The sequence below is a fragment of the Protopterus annectens genome, chromosome 1.part1, assembly GCF_019279795.1.
Source record: "Protopterus annectens isolate FY-2018-M chromosome 1.part1, PAN1.0, whole genome shotgun sequence".
NCBI classification, from domain to species: domain Eukaryota; kingdom Metazoa; phylum Chordata; order Ceratodontiformes; family Protopteridae; genus Protopterus; species Protopterus annectens.
In genome coordinates this window covers 1,784,258,607-1,784,275,858 of record NC_056726.1, presented here as the reverse complement: position 1 = coordinate 1,784,275,858, position 17,252 = coordinate 1,784,258,607, and the positions used below count along the sequence as shown (strand labels likewise).

General features: G+C 38.5%; 1 protein-coding gene across 1 annotated transcript in view; it reads right to left on the bottom strand.

Moving 5' to 3' along the window:
- SNRNP40 (small nuclear ribonucleoprotein U5 subunit 40) overlaps positions 1-17,252 on the bottom strand; it is a 433,394-nt gene that overhangs the window by 385,082 nt on the left and 31,060 nt on the right. Inside the window, exon 3 of the mRNA XM_044084651.1 lies at positions 6,865-6,958. Within this exon, the coding sequence (XP_043940586.1) occupies positions 6,865-6,958 (94 nt within the window). The remainder of the gene's footprint in view (positions 1-6,864; positions 6,959-17,252) is intronic.

Sequence of the window (17,252 nt, the reverse complement as noted above, 5' to 3'; positions counted from 1 at the left end):
AAGACTTTATGTTATTAATTTAACTGCACTGTAATAGATCCTATTTACTTATGTTATATCACATGAATCTCTATGAACAGTCTTACTTACTGTGTTCATTTTTTTATTGATCTTCTAACTTTTTGGACTGTACTGACCTTTTGTAGTCTATTTCATTCACCGATCTTAATAGGTCTGTCCATCTGTCCTATTAAAATCAAAGAAACTGTTTTCTTGGATAATTTTCTTCTAAACTGAGAGCACATTCTTTGTTCTCCATTTCCTGTGTGCATTCTATAGAAAGTTCCAGAGCATCTTCCTGTGCAACATTGTTTTCATTTACTAATCTGCTTAAGTTCACAGATTAGTACTACGCTAACTGCCCTTGTGGCCCATTTAAAGCCTAGCCAATTACCCCATGTAAGAAACAAACCCCGCACCTTGTGTCTGTAAGGTAAACACCTTAACCATTATACCAACCTCCCGCCGTTCTCTTTTCCCTTGTTAAAAAGAACTTTGCTATACAACAATTCTTGTACTTTTCTTGATTTTTTTCGCATAACTCTTTCTTTGCCAAGGTACTTCCTATAATTATGTTCTAAATCTTCCAATGCATCATTATATGTCCTTTTCTAATTTTTTTATCTACTTTTCTCACATCATATTGGCACTGTAAAAACATTTTTTATAATTTTCCTTAAATATTATCCACCATTCAAACCAAGTTTTATAAAATGTTCTCATAGCAACATGATCTTTCCATAACTGTATTATTAATCTCTTTCCTTCTTCATTCCATGCTTTCTCATTTATCATTGTTATTTCTTTGCCTTACATGTATGTGTGTATACAGATTATTTTATATATATATATATATATATATATATATATATATATATATATATATATATATATAGTTTACCATGTGTGTATATATATGGTTTACCATGATAAGGTTGAATGCACTAATATCAAACGTGCATTCAACCAAAAAATAACATCTAAATAACATCTAAACCCAACATATCTAAAGAGAGGAATGTCAAAAATAGTTTGCACTAAAAAATACATTCCAGAATATTAACATTCCCCTCTTTCAGATATGACACTCCCCTCTGCTATTTTGCAGGGGGGTTATGCCTCCCTGCACCCCCACCCCCCTACTTAAACATACCAACTCTGAGATCGCACTACAGTGAGGAAATGGGCTACTCCCTGTTTCTCACTGAAGCACGACCTCCCTTCCACAGTCTCAGTATGCACTTTCTTGACTAACCTCGTTCGACCGCTCGTCCTTCGATTTCCTGCCCCGTATGAACCGTGACTTCGCACATCAGCCGTTCGATGTCCTGCACTTCGGGTAAGTGATATCAACCCTATACATATATTGATCGACACCCATTTAGTCGACAGCTCATTTGGTGGACAACCAGCATTCAAGGCACTTAACAGGGATTTGTCCCCCTCACCACTGTTGTGCGACCCTGGAGTGGTTATAGACCCTGGAGTTATTATATATAGTTGGGGGGGTGTGGGGGGCAAAGCCCCCCACCTATTTTCATTTAAAAGCATGAAAATACAAGAAAAACTACACATTTTAAACAACCCCCTAACTATATATAACAACTATAAAATAATATACTTCAGTTCTATACATACTCCTTTTGTAAGGCCATGTATTTTTGTCCCATAGTTTTAACTTACCACATCTTATAATTTCTAACATTTTCCTTATATCATTTCCTTTCTTGTTACACTTGCCACTTAAATAACAATTAAAGTCTCCTGTTATAATAATATGCATATTTATCACTACACAGTCTAAAATCTGATGAAATAAGTTTTCCATTTATTTACAATTAGTGTAAGCATATAATGTTATAATTCTTTATACTTGTTCTTTACATTTAAATCTACAACGGTTAATTTTCCCATCTACAACGGTTAATTTTCCCATTGTTATTAAAGTTGTATCTAATATTTTTCTGTCTTTCTACAGAATACAGCTATTCCAGAACAGCTCTCATTTCCCAAATTCCAAACTATATTTCCTTCCTACAAATTCTCCGTTTTTAATCTTTCTTCATTTGTTATAAAACTTGTGTCTTCTAATATAATTACATCTATATCACATGTATTACACCCATACCTCTCAACCTCTTAGTGCAAAAAATCTGGACAATGGCTGACAAAATGGGGGGACAAGGCGCAAAAAGCTTAGAAAGTTGCTAGAGTAATAGGATTTGTTTTAACATACATTTTCTGAAGGAACTGAAGTCTAAAACTCAAATGTATGTCATTATTTAGTGACTTCATTCCTCAGATCATTCCAGTAATTTGTCAGAAAAATGCAGATTTTATGAGGATGAGACCAAAAATCTGGACATTCTGTGAAAATCTGTACAGATGAGAGGTATGATTACACCACTCCAAAATCCCTAATATTCTTAATATATTCTTAACACTATTCACCTTTAGAGAAAAGCAATCTAAAATGTTCATTTTCCCCTTGCCTTAGATTCATGGTTCCATAAGTGCATAAGTAATTATTAGCTTTCTTAATAAGCCATTCTAAGCCTCGCCAGTTTCCCTCCCACAGGTGAAAATCAGGCATTGTACCCTGTGTGTCTGTCAAACAACTTAACTACTGTACCAACCCCCCCCAGTCACTAGCTGCATATATTACTTTTCATATTTTTTTTTTCTTTTATACTTATCTTTTTAAATGTTCTTTATTTTTATAGATTTTATTTCTTCTGACTACCTTGCAAGTTATGTCTTCCTCACTTATTTCAGAACCTTCTATGTCCTATTTTTTTCTCTTCTATTTTTGCTACTTCTAAAATTTCATCTCTTTGTTCGTTTTCTTCTCTTTTATCCTATTTTCATTTTTGTATTCCACCCATAAATGTCCAATATTGTTACATTTATAACATTTCAATTCACATTTTTGCATCATGCCCTATTTCCCCACAGATGTAATATTTTATTTTGTCACAGTTACTTATTAAATGTCATTTTCACAAAAAACATGCCCCAGTATTTTACAATACCCCTATTCCCTTCCACATTTATCATGCTTAGTATTGTGCATAATTTTTTCTTGTGCTATTTTTAACAACACATTACACTCCCAGCCACGAGTCTATAAACCCCTTTTGTCATAAATTTTAGAAAACTTTAAGAACTATTGGTCATTGCAAATGTCCTTTCAAAGTCTTTTTCTACCTCTCTTTCTAATTTTACATGAATTTTCTTTTTTGTTCCTTTTTTAAATGTTTTTATCACTTATATACCGAGTTACACTGTTTCGAAAATTTTCCATTGAAAAACCATCTCAGATATAATGTCACAAAATGTATCTTTGCTAATAAGAATAAATGCTCTTACCTCATGTGCTATTAAATTGTCCCACACTTCATACCTGTCCATCTATTTGTCTTCTTTTCTTTGAAACCTTTTGCAAGTACTTCGGTTTTTCATTTTCTTCTTCCTTCTTTTACTTTCTCTGCACGTTTTCATTTCCATTTCACCACTAATCTTCAAGATTGTCTCTGCATCATCCTTTTGTATTTTCTCCACAATGTCCCCCAGGATACATCATCCTTTTGTATTTTCTCCACAGTTTCCCCCAGGATACATCATCCTTTTGTATTTTCTCCACAGTGTCCCCCAGGATACATCATCCTTTTTGTATTTTCTCCACAATGTCCCCAAGATGCATCATCCTTTTGCATTTTCTCCACAGTTTCCCCCAGAATACATCATCCTTTTGTATTTTCTCCACAGTGTCCCCCAGGATACATCATCCTTTTGTATTTTCTCCACAGTGTCCCCCAGGATACATCATCCTTTTTGTATTTTCTCCACAATGTTCCACAGGATACATCATCCTTTTGTATTTTCTCCACAGTGTCCCCCAGGATACATCATCCTTTTGTATTTTCTCCACAATGTCCCCCAGGATACATCATCATTTTGTATTTTCTCCACAATGTCCCCCAGGATACATCATCATTTTGTATTTTCTCCACAATGTCCCCCAGGATACATCATCCTTTTGTATTTTCTCCACAATGTCCCCCAGGATACATCATCCTTTTGTATTTTCTCCACAATGTCCACCAGGATACATCATCCTTTTGTATTTTCTCCACAGTGACCCCCAGGATACATCATCCTTTTGTATTTTCTCCACAATGTTCCCCAGGATACATCATCTTTTTGTATTTTCTCCACAGTGTCCCCCAGGATACATCATCCTTTTGTATTTTCTCCACAGTGACCCCCAGGATACATCATCCTTTTGTATTTTCTCCACAATGTCCCCCCAGGATACAACTCCTTCATTTTGTGGCTCACTCTGCATTGCCATTTCTTTAAGTAAACCATACCACTGAAAGTCTTGGCCAACATATGAAAGGTTACTGTAATATTATTTAAGGTCTTAAATAGTATGTTATTTGTTAGGAAACAAGGAGGCATATGCCAGCTAACAAGAAATGAAAAAATGAAAACACCACTTTGATATATGCAATTAAGTTAGTTACCGAGAACTGTTTAAAAACAGTTATAAAAATTATGAACAGTTTTACATATCTGCATTAACATATCAGAAGTGGAGTGCAATACCTCAGTTAATGGGGTCTAAGCAACCAGTAGGTATTAGAAAACGAACAATGGTAAATAATCTGTGTAAGAGAAACATAGCAAATAGTTGATGTACGCCATGTTAATATCAACATTACTTAAATGCCAACAGTAATCTTGCGAAAAAGTAGTTCATGGGTTAGGAAGCAGGGTGACATCTGAATGCTTACAGGATGTGGTAGGTACCCCTAGTTATAATATCAGTGTGGTACATACAGGGCCTAATTTAATCAAGGTGTGTTTGCGGAAGGTTATTAAAAATAATGAAATATTTTACAAGTTTACATTAAAAGACAATAAGTAGCATGTGACAATGACATGCAAGTGGGGCCAACACAAGCAGTAGTATTAGAAGAAAAAGTAACACTGAACACACAGGTCTGGACATACATGTCAGACAAACATGGACATAGATACAAAGTCGCTGAGAAGTAATTACATTTTAATGACATACTAATTTTGAGACTAAAACCTTATGAAAGATAGACTGAGAAAGGTATACCAAATTGTCATCTAAAAGTTGACATAATTTGCTACGCATGTACAGTAAAACTGTCAGCATTGGGTGTACATGGCTGAGGTTATAAAGAAATGCTCACAAAAAGTTATGCAAAAAAGTGACATTTTTGCACTGTAACATTATGCAGAAATGTAGCATTATACGGTCATGTATAGGGTAGCATATACCAACTGTGGGTGTTAATCAAGAGACTGACACTAAATTATGGTGGGTAATATGAAAGTTACCATAGATACAAGTGTTTGTTTAATACAGCAGTAACTGAATATTATATGTATATTTTTTATATATACTAGCATGAATATTAAATGCTGTGTGGCTTATGGGAAAATAACCACTGCAGACTTACACACAGCATAATGTCACACAATTTTCTCTCTCATAGTTGTCACCTAATATGCAAGGTTTTTGTACCTTGACATTACTGTTTTAGAAATATTCTGAAACTATGACATGCATAATTTACATTTTACAATATCCTAAAACAGCAGTGTACCACCCAACCTGATAATATATCACAAGCTCACAAGAGACAAAATTATCTTATTGATATACTAAGTCTAACTTGCATATTTACAGCAATATAACTTTTTTGAGCATTCTACCAATTTTGGCAAGTAAAACATTCTTTTCTGGGGTTGGTGTAATGGTTGAGGTGTTTACTTTACAAACATAAGGTATAAGGCTTGATTCTCAACTTTGGTCACTGTTTAGTTATTGCCTAGGCATGCAACAGTCTGCAAACTTATTGTGTAGTATTTAACTATTTAATAAAAATATAAATTCAGATCCACCAATCACAACTTTATTAATACCAGTGTATAGTCTAGTGTCTAAAAAAAACTTTTGTATTTTGTACTTTTTTTTTTAAACTCGCACTGTTTATGAGATACTACAACTCATATGAATACAAAGTTATGTTCTAAGTTGACAATCTGAGAGAACGTCTTCCAGAAAGCAAGAGGTTTCCAGGCTTAAGCAAGGGGATTGATTAGCTTCCTGTTCCTCAGAAGTGAATAAATTAATATATCGATCTTCAACAAAAACTTTGATCCTAAAGACTTAACAGTTTCTTCTGATTTGGCATACAACATATTATGCCAATTCTAGTGTTTGCATTTTTGCCTTTTGTTAATGTGCAGACATGCTTTTCGGGAGGTGGAACATTCTCTCTAGCAAAACATTCCACAGCTCACCCAGACTTCAAGATGCATGCTTTCCTGCAGATTACAGTGTACAGGGATGCTATACATCTTCTGCAGATTCAGCAGTATGCTCTGTATCACAGTTAGTTACCCATGCTTCAGTCTCGGTGCCCATTACATGTCCTGTGGTTACAAAGCCTGCATTTCTCCTTATGGTCGGGACCATAAAGGGTAATGCCCCTTAGACAGATCTCCATCACTATCTTGTGCACTCACATTCTTACACACAGTGCAGGGGGTGGGGTGGTTAACAAAAAATTACTTTCCAGCAGCACTAGGACATTGCACAATATGCTTTAACCACCTCGCTAGCTCCAACCATGAGTTGAATTAAGTCTGTGGCACAAGGCCAGGTTCTGTAGACTCGAAGTAATTTGAGAGGTTCTGGTGGTAGTTGATGGTTAGCTGCTGGAGGAAAGAACTAGCCAAAAATATAATAGTAAAATATGGGCCCTGCAAGTGGCAAAAATCACAAAACCAACTCTGCAAATGTCTGAAAAGTTGTCTTACCTGCCATCTGTGTTGTAATGTAACTCCATAACAGCACCACTATGTCCTTTCAATGTAGCATAGTTCTCACAATCCCCATAAACATTCCATAACACTAAGAAAAAAATATGATAAATCAAAGTTCTTACCAGGATCAGTACTACATTCAATACCAGTTTTATTATTCTTCCTCTCTTGTAAACTAGCACCCATGAAAATTTATATAGCAACAATTATTTTATACTTCCCCTATTAAGGATAAAAGTGAATAAATAAATGAAGACTTCCATGGAGGAGGACGTCAAAGTGGCACTGTAGCACCGTAAGCAAAAAAAAATATGTTTCTCTACACAAAAATCTTTACACTGAAAGTGAATGTTGTACAAAAAAGAAAGTACAGATTATGACATACTGCAATAAATAAAATGACACTTTCTTGAAAGGCTAGCTTTGGCCTAGGCACAACATACAAGCACATAGTTTTCACATTAAATTTTGTAGATATGCCAAACAAATTTACTGGAAAACACAGACATTATCTGGAAATTTTGAAGAAAAGTGAAACGTGACAAAAAAAGTCATGGAAGACTCAACAAACAGCAGTACAAAAATAGCAGCAGCCTCACTGATGTATAGGAGATCATCTGACATTTTAAGTAGAAATAAGAATATAAAAAGGAAAGCATAATGATACCACAGTAGAAGGACAAAATGATTGACTTCAACAATTGGCTAAGCTTCTGGTGTCATTCAAAGGAGATCCAGTATATGTCTGCCTGGGAAGACATGATCGACAAACCACGATGCTTTGCTAGAGATGGTCTGCACCTGTCACCCCTGGGATTCAGGTTACTGGCTAAAGCTCTTGCCACCCCTATAGTGCCTTTTTTAGGCAAGGTTCAAAGGATAAAACCACCACTGTAACAGATACAAGCATGCAAAATCTGAAGGTAATGCTACTCAATGCTAGAAGTCTAAACCTGAAAATGAACTCTTGCGAGGCACACCTAAAAATGGAGAACATCGATATCTGTGCAGTGACTGAGACCTGGTTCAAGGCTCCAGAGAGCACCCCTGCAATACCAGGCTACAATTCTTGCCACACTTTTCGGCCACAAAACCAAGACCAAAACACTAAATGTGGAGGAGTGTCCATATTCACCAAGGATATTCACACCTCCAGGCTAGCTGCCCAACACAATGCATCTGAAATTCTCCAGGTGCAACTAACACTAGGTAAGACTTCAATCCAAATTGTAGCTTGCTACAGATCCCCCACCATACCCCACAATTCTCACTACACCTTCCGAACCATACTGGAAAATATTAAGATACAACCAAACATCCTAATACTGGGTGATTTCAACTACCCTGCCATTAATTGTGAAAACTACTCGGGTACCAACTCCTTTTCCCAACGGTTCTTGGAACTCATAAATTCCAATGCCCTGGATCAACTAATCCATTGTACCACCAGGGGCTCCAATATCCTAGACCTGGTCATTACCAACATGGGGATAGATGCTCCATACCAGTGGTCACCCCCTCATTGGGCAGGTCTGACCATAAGCAAATCACCCTTGACATCCACATCTCACTCCCCCCCCCACCCCCAATAAGGAAACCTCCTTAAAAAACTTCTTCAAAGCCAACTTCATGCTACTGAAGTCAGAAGTGACAAACTTCACAACACCCACGCAGACGGGATCTGGAAGTTCGACTGCAGAATCCTACACTAAGGCACTGTACGAGCACATGAATCGTGCCATCCCAAATAGAACCAAAATGCTCTTTTTCAAAAAAAGGAAGCCAATCTGGTGGTCCCCTACTATAAACAAGCTATACAACAGAAGGAAGAAACTGTTGCAGAAAAGAGGAAAATCCCAGGATGCAAAAAACTCCCTCACCAGCCTCAGTAAGAAGCTGAGATCCCTCATAAAATACTCAAAAGCTAGTTACGAAAATAAAATTGCCAAAGATTCCAAAGACAACCACAAGGCATTCTATAGTTATGTCAAGAATCTAAATGGCAATGCTCAGATCTGCTCTGAGCTACAACAGAATGGCATTAAATATACTGATTCCAAGGATATTGCCAATATCCTGGCAGATCGATTTAGTGCCAACTTCACTCCCCTCTCACCCCCTACAGGGCCCATCTCAATACCAAAAGATTGCCAAATTCCGATAATCACAGCCACACAGGTAGAAACAGCACTCTCCAAAGCTAAGAATACAGCATCCATGGGACCAGATGACATCCCAGGCTGTGTACTACATGAACTTCAAAATGAACTGGCACCCCACCTAAGTGTTATGTTTAATCATAGCCTGACCTTAGGCTTCCTGCCCACTGAGTGGTGCACAGCTACAGTTATCCCGCTCCACAAGGGAGGATCCGCCTTGGATCCTGGGAACTATCATCCCATCAGTCTGACAAGCCTGATCTGCAAGGGCATGGAACTTATAAACAAAGACATTGGCAACCTTCAAACACTGGACTCCACCCACTTTGGGTTTGTGAAGGGCCGATCTTGTCTCCTGAATCTGATTGACTTCTTCGAATCAGTCACCGCAGCTGTGGACGAGGGTAAGGCGGTCCACACAGCCTATCTGGACCTCGCCAAGGCCTTTGACACCATCTTCCACTCTGGAATCATAGATAAACTTGCTAAGCTGGGCATAAATCCCTATGTCACTCGATGGGTTGCCAACTGGCTTACTGACAGAACCCAGACTGTAAAAGTAGTCGACGCCAAATCTAGCTCCAGACAAGTGAAGTACCTCAGGGTTCAGTCCTGGGACCACTCTTGTTTGGCATCTACTTCTCTGAAGTACAGGCCAACACTAAGGGACTCTGGCTAACAAAGTTTGCAGATGACTGCAAACTGGGAGCCATTATTGAATCCCCAAATGATGTGGATATTCTACAAAAGGGCCTTACAGAAAGATTCCTGGTGCCAGAGCCATGGGCTCAAGCTTAATGCCAAGAAATGTATAGTTATCCCCTTTGGAAAAAAACATGTACCCTTGAACTACCACATAGGTGGCAGGACACTAAACATCGAAAGCGAGATGAGACACTTAGGGACACAAGTGGACAGTGGTCTCACTTTCTATAACCACATCACCACAACTGTCAGGAAATCCTTCTATGTGGCACACCTCATCACTAAGGGCTTTTCATCCAGAAAAAAGGAGGTCATTGTCCCACTGTACTCATCCCTCATTAGACCCATTATAGAGTATAATGCCCCATTTGGTATGTACCTCACAAAGGCATCTACAACAGCTGGAAAGACCACAGAAATACCTCACTAAAAGAATCACAGGCCTACAGCAGATGCCATATGCTGACCGTCTAAAAAACTCTAGCTATACTCTCTGGCATTTCGTCTACTCAGAGGCGACCTCTGCTTAACATACAAGGCCATGTCAAACCCAGAGCTGTTGGACATGCTCCACTTAAAGAAATTCCAATCCCTCAGAGCCACACGCTCCAGGGATCTAAACCCGATCATCACAATGAACAAAACATGCTGGAGGGATAGGTTCCTGACCCAGAGACTCCGCATACTCTGGAATAGACTGCCCATACATGTCAACCAGAGCGCCTCATTGGCCCTCTTCAAAAGGAACCTAGATGATTGGATGGGAGATAGGAAATTCACCCCGGGGATCATGTCAGTCGCCCTGCTAGACAGGGGCACAGAGAAGTAAACATTGTGGGGAAAAAAATTCCAGGAAATTGTTATGGCTAGGCTTGCATAGGCCTTAGGGCCGATAGCCTAGTATTAACCTATGAACCTATGGTAATGCATTTTGGACTATGTAGAAAATATTATGCAGCCTGGGGTACTGAGTGGTTGTAATGCCTGTGGCCTTTGTCCTGCAACTTACGGAAGATGGACCCTCTCCTATCAGATTTTTATTCAAATCAATGGCATAGTTTATACTTCAACAGCACACAATTGCTAAATGAAGGACACCAAACATTAACCATTAACACTTTACACAAGCAACCAAACAACCAAGTATTCTACATTAACAATCCTCTTGGAGAAGAAAACTGGTCCGGTGTACCAACATTCATTCATTCTCTGACTACCCACTTAATCTCAGCATTCAATGGACACAGGGTGGAGAACCTTCGTGAAATTGTTTCCAGCACATCTCAGGGGCATAGTAACAGCTTACGTTAAAAATACATTATTTATATCTCACCATTTTTTTTTTTTTTGCAGCTGGGTAGGTATGATGAGAACCTCTTGATTCTTTTCACCCACAACCTGATCCAAGGCAAATTTGCCATACATTTGTATATTTATAAACTTGAAGCATCACATCACAGCAGATGCTACCCAATCAACTAGGTTGGAAATAAAGGAAGGGAGATATGGTTAAACAATAACAAGAATTACTTGGAGGGATGACAAATCTTAAATACTGCAGAAATACTGCAAAACAGGGGGAAAGTCTCAGAACAAGAAAAGGAGCAACTGCAGAATGCTAAAAAGAAAATAAGGGATTACCTCTATACTATGCACGAGTTAAGAAAGAATGCTGTTAAGCAACTGTTTTTTGATAATTCTAGAGCACAAAAACTTCTAGCACAACAACTCAGGCAATAGAAAGTGGAAATGGCAGTCACCAAGCTTAGGGAGCTTGTAACAAGGAAGATAACAAGAGACCCTGTAGAAGTATTAGAACTATTTCAGAAATTTTATGAAAACTTTGTATAAAGCAGAGAAATATGGAACTCAAGAAAAAGGTACAAATGTTTATAGAAGAATTAAATATGCCAAAGTTAGAGGTAGATGAGGGTCAATTACTAACAGGATAGGAAGGGATGAGATAAAAATGGTTATGTATAGCCAATCTACAGGAAAGTCCCCAGGAATAGATGGTATTACCATATGGTAAATCTCCATTTGCTCAGGTGAAGTTTTCTAGTTGTAGGTTTGTGGTGTGCAATAGTAATACGTTTGATGGGCGATGACAGAGAGGCTTGCCTGGCAATCATGGTAATTGGAGAAACCACACAATCAGTTTGAGGTGTTGCAAGTTGAGATGAACCATGCCTTCTGGGTGCAACCTCGCTAGAGGTACCAGAGTGATTGTGGCGGCCATTGAACCCAAGGTTTGAAGAATTAATTTTGCTGGAACTCTGTCGTTCTGAATGATCTCTCACCGCCCTGATGCTCAGTAATCTTTCTGGAGGAAGGGAAGCTATCCCTGAGATAGTGTTTAGTTGCACCCCTATGAAATCCAAACATGAGGGCTGCAGCTGGGATTTTTTGGGATTTATTGAAATGCTTAGGGATGTGCAGGCAGACAGGGTATAGTCTCTTGCTATCTCATGCCTGGTGGTAGCAATGAGGAGTCAGTCATCGAGATATTGGACTACTCGAAAACCTTGCAGTCTGAGATGTGCTGCAACTACTGCCATGCATTTGGTAAACATCCTGGGGGCTGTGGTGAGTCCAAAGGGCAGTGCTCTGAATTGGTAGTAACTGGCCCCTAGCTGGAAGCGTAGAAACCTTCTGGAGCTTTTCTCCATCTTTATGTGATGATACGTATCCTTGAGGTCTATCAAGCACATCCAGTCGCCTTTTTCCAATAAAGGAAGTATGGTTTGTACCTACACCATCTGGAATTTGGTATGGTGGACTGATTTGTTGGATCAGCTGAGATCCAAAATCAGTCTCCAGTCCCCTGTTTTTTTGGGCACTAAAAAGAATCTTGAGTAAACCCCGGATCCTATCTGGACTTTTTGGATGACTTTTGTTTAGCAGCTTTTGAATTTCTAAAGCTTCTGCCTCCCTTTTGGGTGGAACATCTGGGAGTTTTATCTGCGGTTTGGGGTTCACAAACAAGGGAATTTGTTAGCCTCTGGATATCATTCCGAGCACCCATTTGTCCAAAATTATTGTTTGCCAGGCTGGTAGGTGCAGGGATAATCACCCCCCCCCTCCGAATGCCTCCAGAAGAAGACAGTCAGGCATCGCTTCAGGGATGCTAATAGGAAGTACCAGAGAAGGATTCCCTGGACCCCTGATTTTGGAGTCCATTCTGGTCCCTAGGGTGGCACCTTCCATTGTTTCCCCCTCTGCCCTGGAGGAAATCTTTACCACGTGAGTCATAGAAAGGCCCTTTGGATTTCTTGAACCATAGTCTCTCACTCCTCTGATTCCTTGAGTAGGGTCGTTGAGGAGTAGAGAAATGTATGCCCACGGCAGATAGGGTCTTGCCATCCTGCTCACTTCTTGTCAGAGTTTACTTAACTTTTGGGCCAAAAAGGGTAGATCCATCAAAGGGTGCACTGACAAATGACTCTTTGAATGGCTCCACGAAGTCGCACAAGTGCATCCAGGAATGCTGTCTGATGACTATGCCTGAACCCGCTGCTCTGGACATCTCTTTGGCTGCATGTGCTAGGAGCCTTATGGACAAAGTGGCGATGGATTTGAGGGTCACAAGCTGGGAGGAGACCTTATCGTGAACCTCTGCAGCTACTGCTCCTGCCAGGGAGTTAGAAAGTTCCTTAATTAAGTCAATTTGTAACCTGGTAAAGTGTGCCATGTAATTCAACAACCTTAGCTCAAAGGTTGCTGAAGCATAAACACACTTCCCAAATCTATCCAAGGTCCTGGACTCCTTGTTAGGATGATGGATTGTGTGACTCTCTTTTGCAAGTTATTTTTTGGTGGTTGCTGCTACCACTACAGCATCAACAGGAATTCCTTTGGACCAATGTGGTTCCTCTTTCGGTGCAGACAAAATTTGGTCAGGCCTTTTGGGAATAGGATTTATGGCATTGGGCATCTTCCAAGCCCGCTGGGTGATCAATTTCATCAGTTCGTCAGCGGGCGGAGAAATCCAAGAAGTGGAGGGTTGGGTGCAAAAAGCCTCCAGGTACATTGACTCCTCTGTGGAAGGTTGTGTGGATGACCAGTCACCCCTCTGTTTCAGTACTTCAAGGATATCCCCAAATTAAACATCTTAAGTGGGTGACCTTAGGGAACCTTCGATTTCATCGAAGTCAGTATCCTCAGTGTAGGACTCCTCTAGGGAGTCAAGGTGTTTCCTCTTGCACTTCCTCTTCACAGTGACTTCTTCGGTGGGGAAGTTCCAGAGAAGTTTCCGAAGAGGTAACCACCACAGGGTGGGTGTTACCTGGGGCTTTTGCACCCTCTGTCCGGGGGATGAGGTCAATGTCAGTTCCGGCTGAGAGGAAGGAGAAGATATTTGCCCAAGAGGGAAGGCAACAACTGGGAATCCCCAAGGGATAGCGCCTTCTCCATGATACAGAAGGCAGGCCCCCCAGTGGAGGAGTGGGAGCCCAGAACCGGACAAAAACTGCTTTGGAACAGGGGTCACACTCCGTACCGAGGAAACTGCCTCTGCACCTGGAGCCCAAGTCTGAACTTCAAGGGCCGATGCTCAGAGAGGCATGGATGACTCTGACTGAGCCAAAAAAAATGTCATGCATCCCGGAACAGACTGTCGAGTCCCCCGGTGCAGAAGATCCGGAAAAACTGTAGTCAGCACCAAAGATGGAAAGGCTGTTGGAACAGAGTACTCCAAGGACTCGGATAGAATTGGAGGACAGTGTATGTAGGTGCCATGGAACAAGCAGTTTCAATGCTGGCTTGGCACCAAAGTTAATCCTCTTGCCACTAGGAGCTGGTCCACTAAGCTCATAATGTTCTGTTCCAATAAACTTTTAGTAGACTTCACCAATACCGTGGAAAAAGATCTGGACCGTTTGCCTTCCACAAAAGGAGTGTCCTTAAGTGGGTCGACAGAAGGAGAGTATGATGTCTTTCGTGCAATAAGCAAATCTGAAGTCCTAGGTACCGATGGCTCAGTCTGAGCAGAAGAATGAAAGCCTCCTTAAGCAGAATAAGTTACGGTGCAGCTCGAACAAGCAAGATTTTATTGTTTTAAAATATACACTGATATACCATGAATAAAAACAAAACAGATCCTTAGGGTTAAGCGCTTTCATCTGTTACCACACAGACTTCATCAGAACCAAGAATTGCTACTTTACAAGAGTTTATATAACCAGTTTGGCGCCAAAAACTAATTAAACTTCTTAAAGATACATTCTTCTAATACATGAATATGTTAACTTCCTAGAATTGTCTATCTACTTTTAAAATACTTGTTAATTTATCTAATTATATTTATATCCACATTAGATGCATTTGATTAATATATATAAATAAATACATTATTTAAAATTTGATTGAGTGAAATTTGATTGTATATAAATACATTCTACATAATAAAATATATTCTACATAATAAAATATACATGCTAAAAACTAAAATGCATTATGATGTACTGAAAAGCATTGTGTATACTAGATGGATGTGAATGTTACTTTTTCAATAATATGCATGCAAAATAAGACATAATTTGATTAAATATAAACATATATAAAAAATATATGAAAAAATAAACATTTGTAAAAACTGTTGTTATACACTGCAGTGGCATCCTTATATCCCAATATACAAGATTATTCTAAGGTGCTAAAATTTATTCTAGAATTAGGAAAGGTTTTAAACTAATGCTGTCATTTATGCCTGGAAATCTTGTGGCATCAGTAAATATCTGCCACTTACTTTCCAATAAGGCTAAGAAAACTTTCCAGTTACCTCCTCTTGCACTGCAATCAGTATGTTCAATAATGGAAAATTTGAATGTGTGATCGTGTCCTCTGCTAAATATATGTTTATATAAAGCATTCTTCATATCTCTTTTCTGTATCTTATAATAATGCTCATATATTCGTTTTTTAATTTTTCTCTCAGTCTTTCCTATATAAAATGCTGGGCAGGCATCGCATGAGACAAGGTAAACTACTTGTTGTGCATTACAATTTCCTGCCCTGCATTTTATATGTGTCTTGTGAATGTTCTCTAACTTAATGCTTGCTGCTTCATTTATATATCTACATTGACTACAAGAACCACATTTCAAAGTTCCCTTTATTGTTTTCTTGTATTTCTCAGTGTATGTTGCCCTCTCCAATAACTTTTTAATGTTTGGAGCCGTTTTAAAGACACATTTCGGTTGTTTGCCTAAAACCATGGCTACACTTTCTGTAATTGTTATCATATCCCAATGTCTATTCAATATTTCCTTTATATGATTTGCAAAAGGAGTATACATTATCACACATACTCTATTGAATGCTTCTGTAGTGTCACTCATACCTTTTTCTTTACCACTAACACATGATATACCTAAAAGAGGTAGAAACTTTATACCCCATTGCCGTTTTACATATCCAACTACATCATTTAACATAGGGATGGGGTAACCCCTACTGCTGAACATGTTAAATATAGTTTCTAATTCTTTTTCCATTATGTCTTTACTTGATGACATACGTGCTGCCCTAACACACTGTCCTTTTACCACATTTTTAAATATATATGGTGGGTGACTGCTACTATATTCTATATAATCATTAGAAAATGTAGCTTTTCTGTGTATTTTTGATTCAAAACCATTACTTGTATGACTTATATAAGTGTCTAAATATGCTATTCCTTTTTTGTTAATGTTATATGTAAATTTCAGGAAATCAGTCGTATCATTTATATAATTGATGAATGAAATAATTTCATCATACGTACCATTCCATAAAATAAATAGGTCGTCTAAAAATCTAACATATAAAACTATATGGTGGAAAAATTCACTTTGAAACACATATTTTGACTCCCAATCTAACATTACAAGATTTGCAAAAATAGGGGCACAAGAGGCGCCCATAGCAACCCCTCTGCTTTGCCTAAAAAACTCCCCTTGAAATTGAATATAATTGTGGTCTAGAACTAAACTCATCATGTCCACAATTAAACTGATTTTTTCCCATGACATTTTTGAGAAGGCCCTCAAACTGTTACTAAAAATTTCCAAACCACATTCTTTGGGTATGCATGAGAATAAGTCAATAACATCAATTGTCACAAAAAACAATCCATCATTCCATATATCCTGCATAACTTCACTTAAAAAATGCCAAGAGTCCTTTATTAAATGTGGAATATTGTCATATACGTGTTTAGTCCATCTATCTATGGTTACACCCAAATTAAATGTTTTAGATTTTGACCCTGATATTATAGGTCTAAAGGGAGGGTTGTCATTACATTTGTGTACCTTGGGGATACCTATTATGTTGGCCACTATAGGAAAATCAACCTTAATAAAATTGTAGGTCTCATTTGTAATCCTGTTGCCTACCAAATATTCTTTGATGACTAAATCTATTCTTCTGTGACCTATATTAACTTGATTTAAAGAAATGACTTCATAATTTCCAGAAAGGTATAGAATGTTGTGCATCACCGCATTGTAATCATAGCTGTTATAAATTACAATG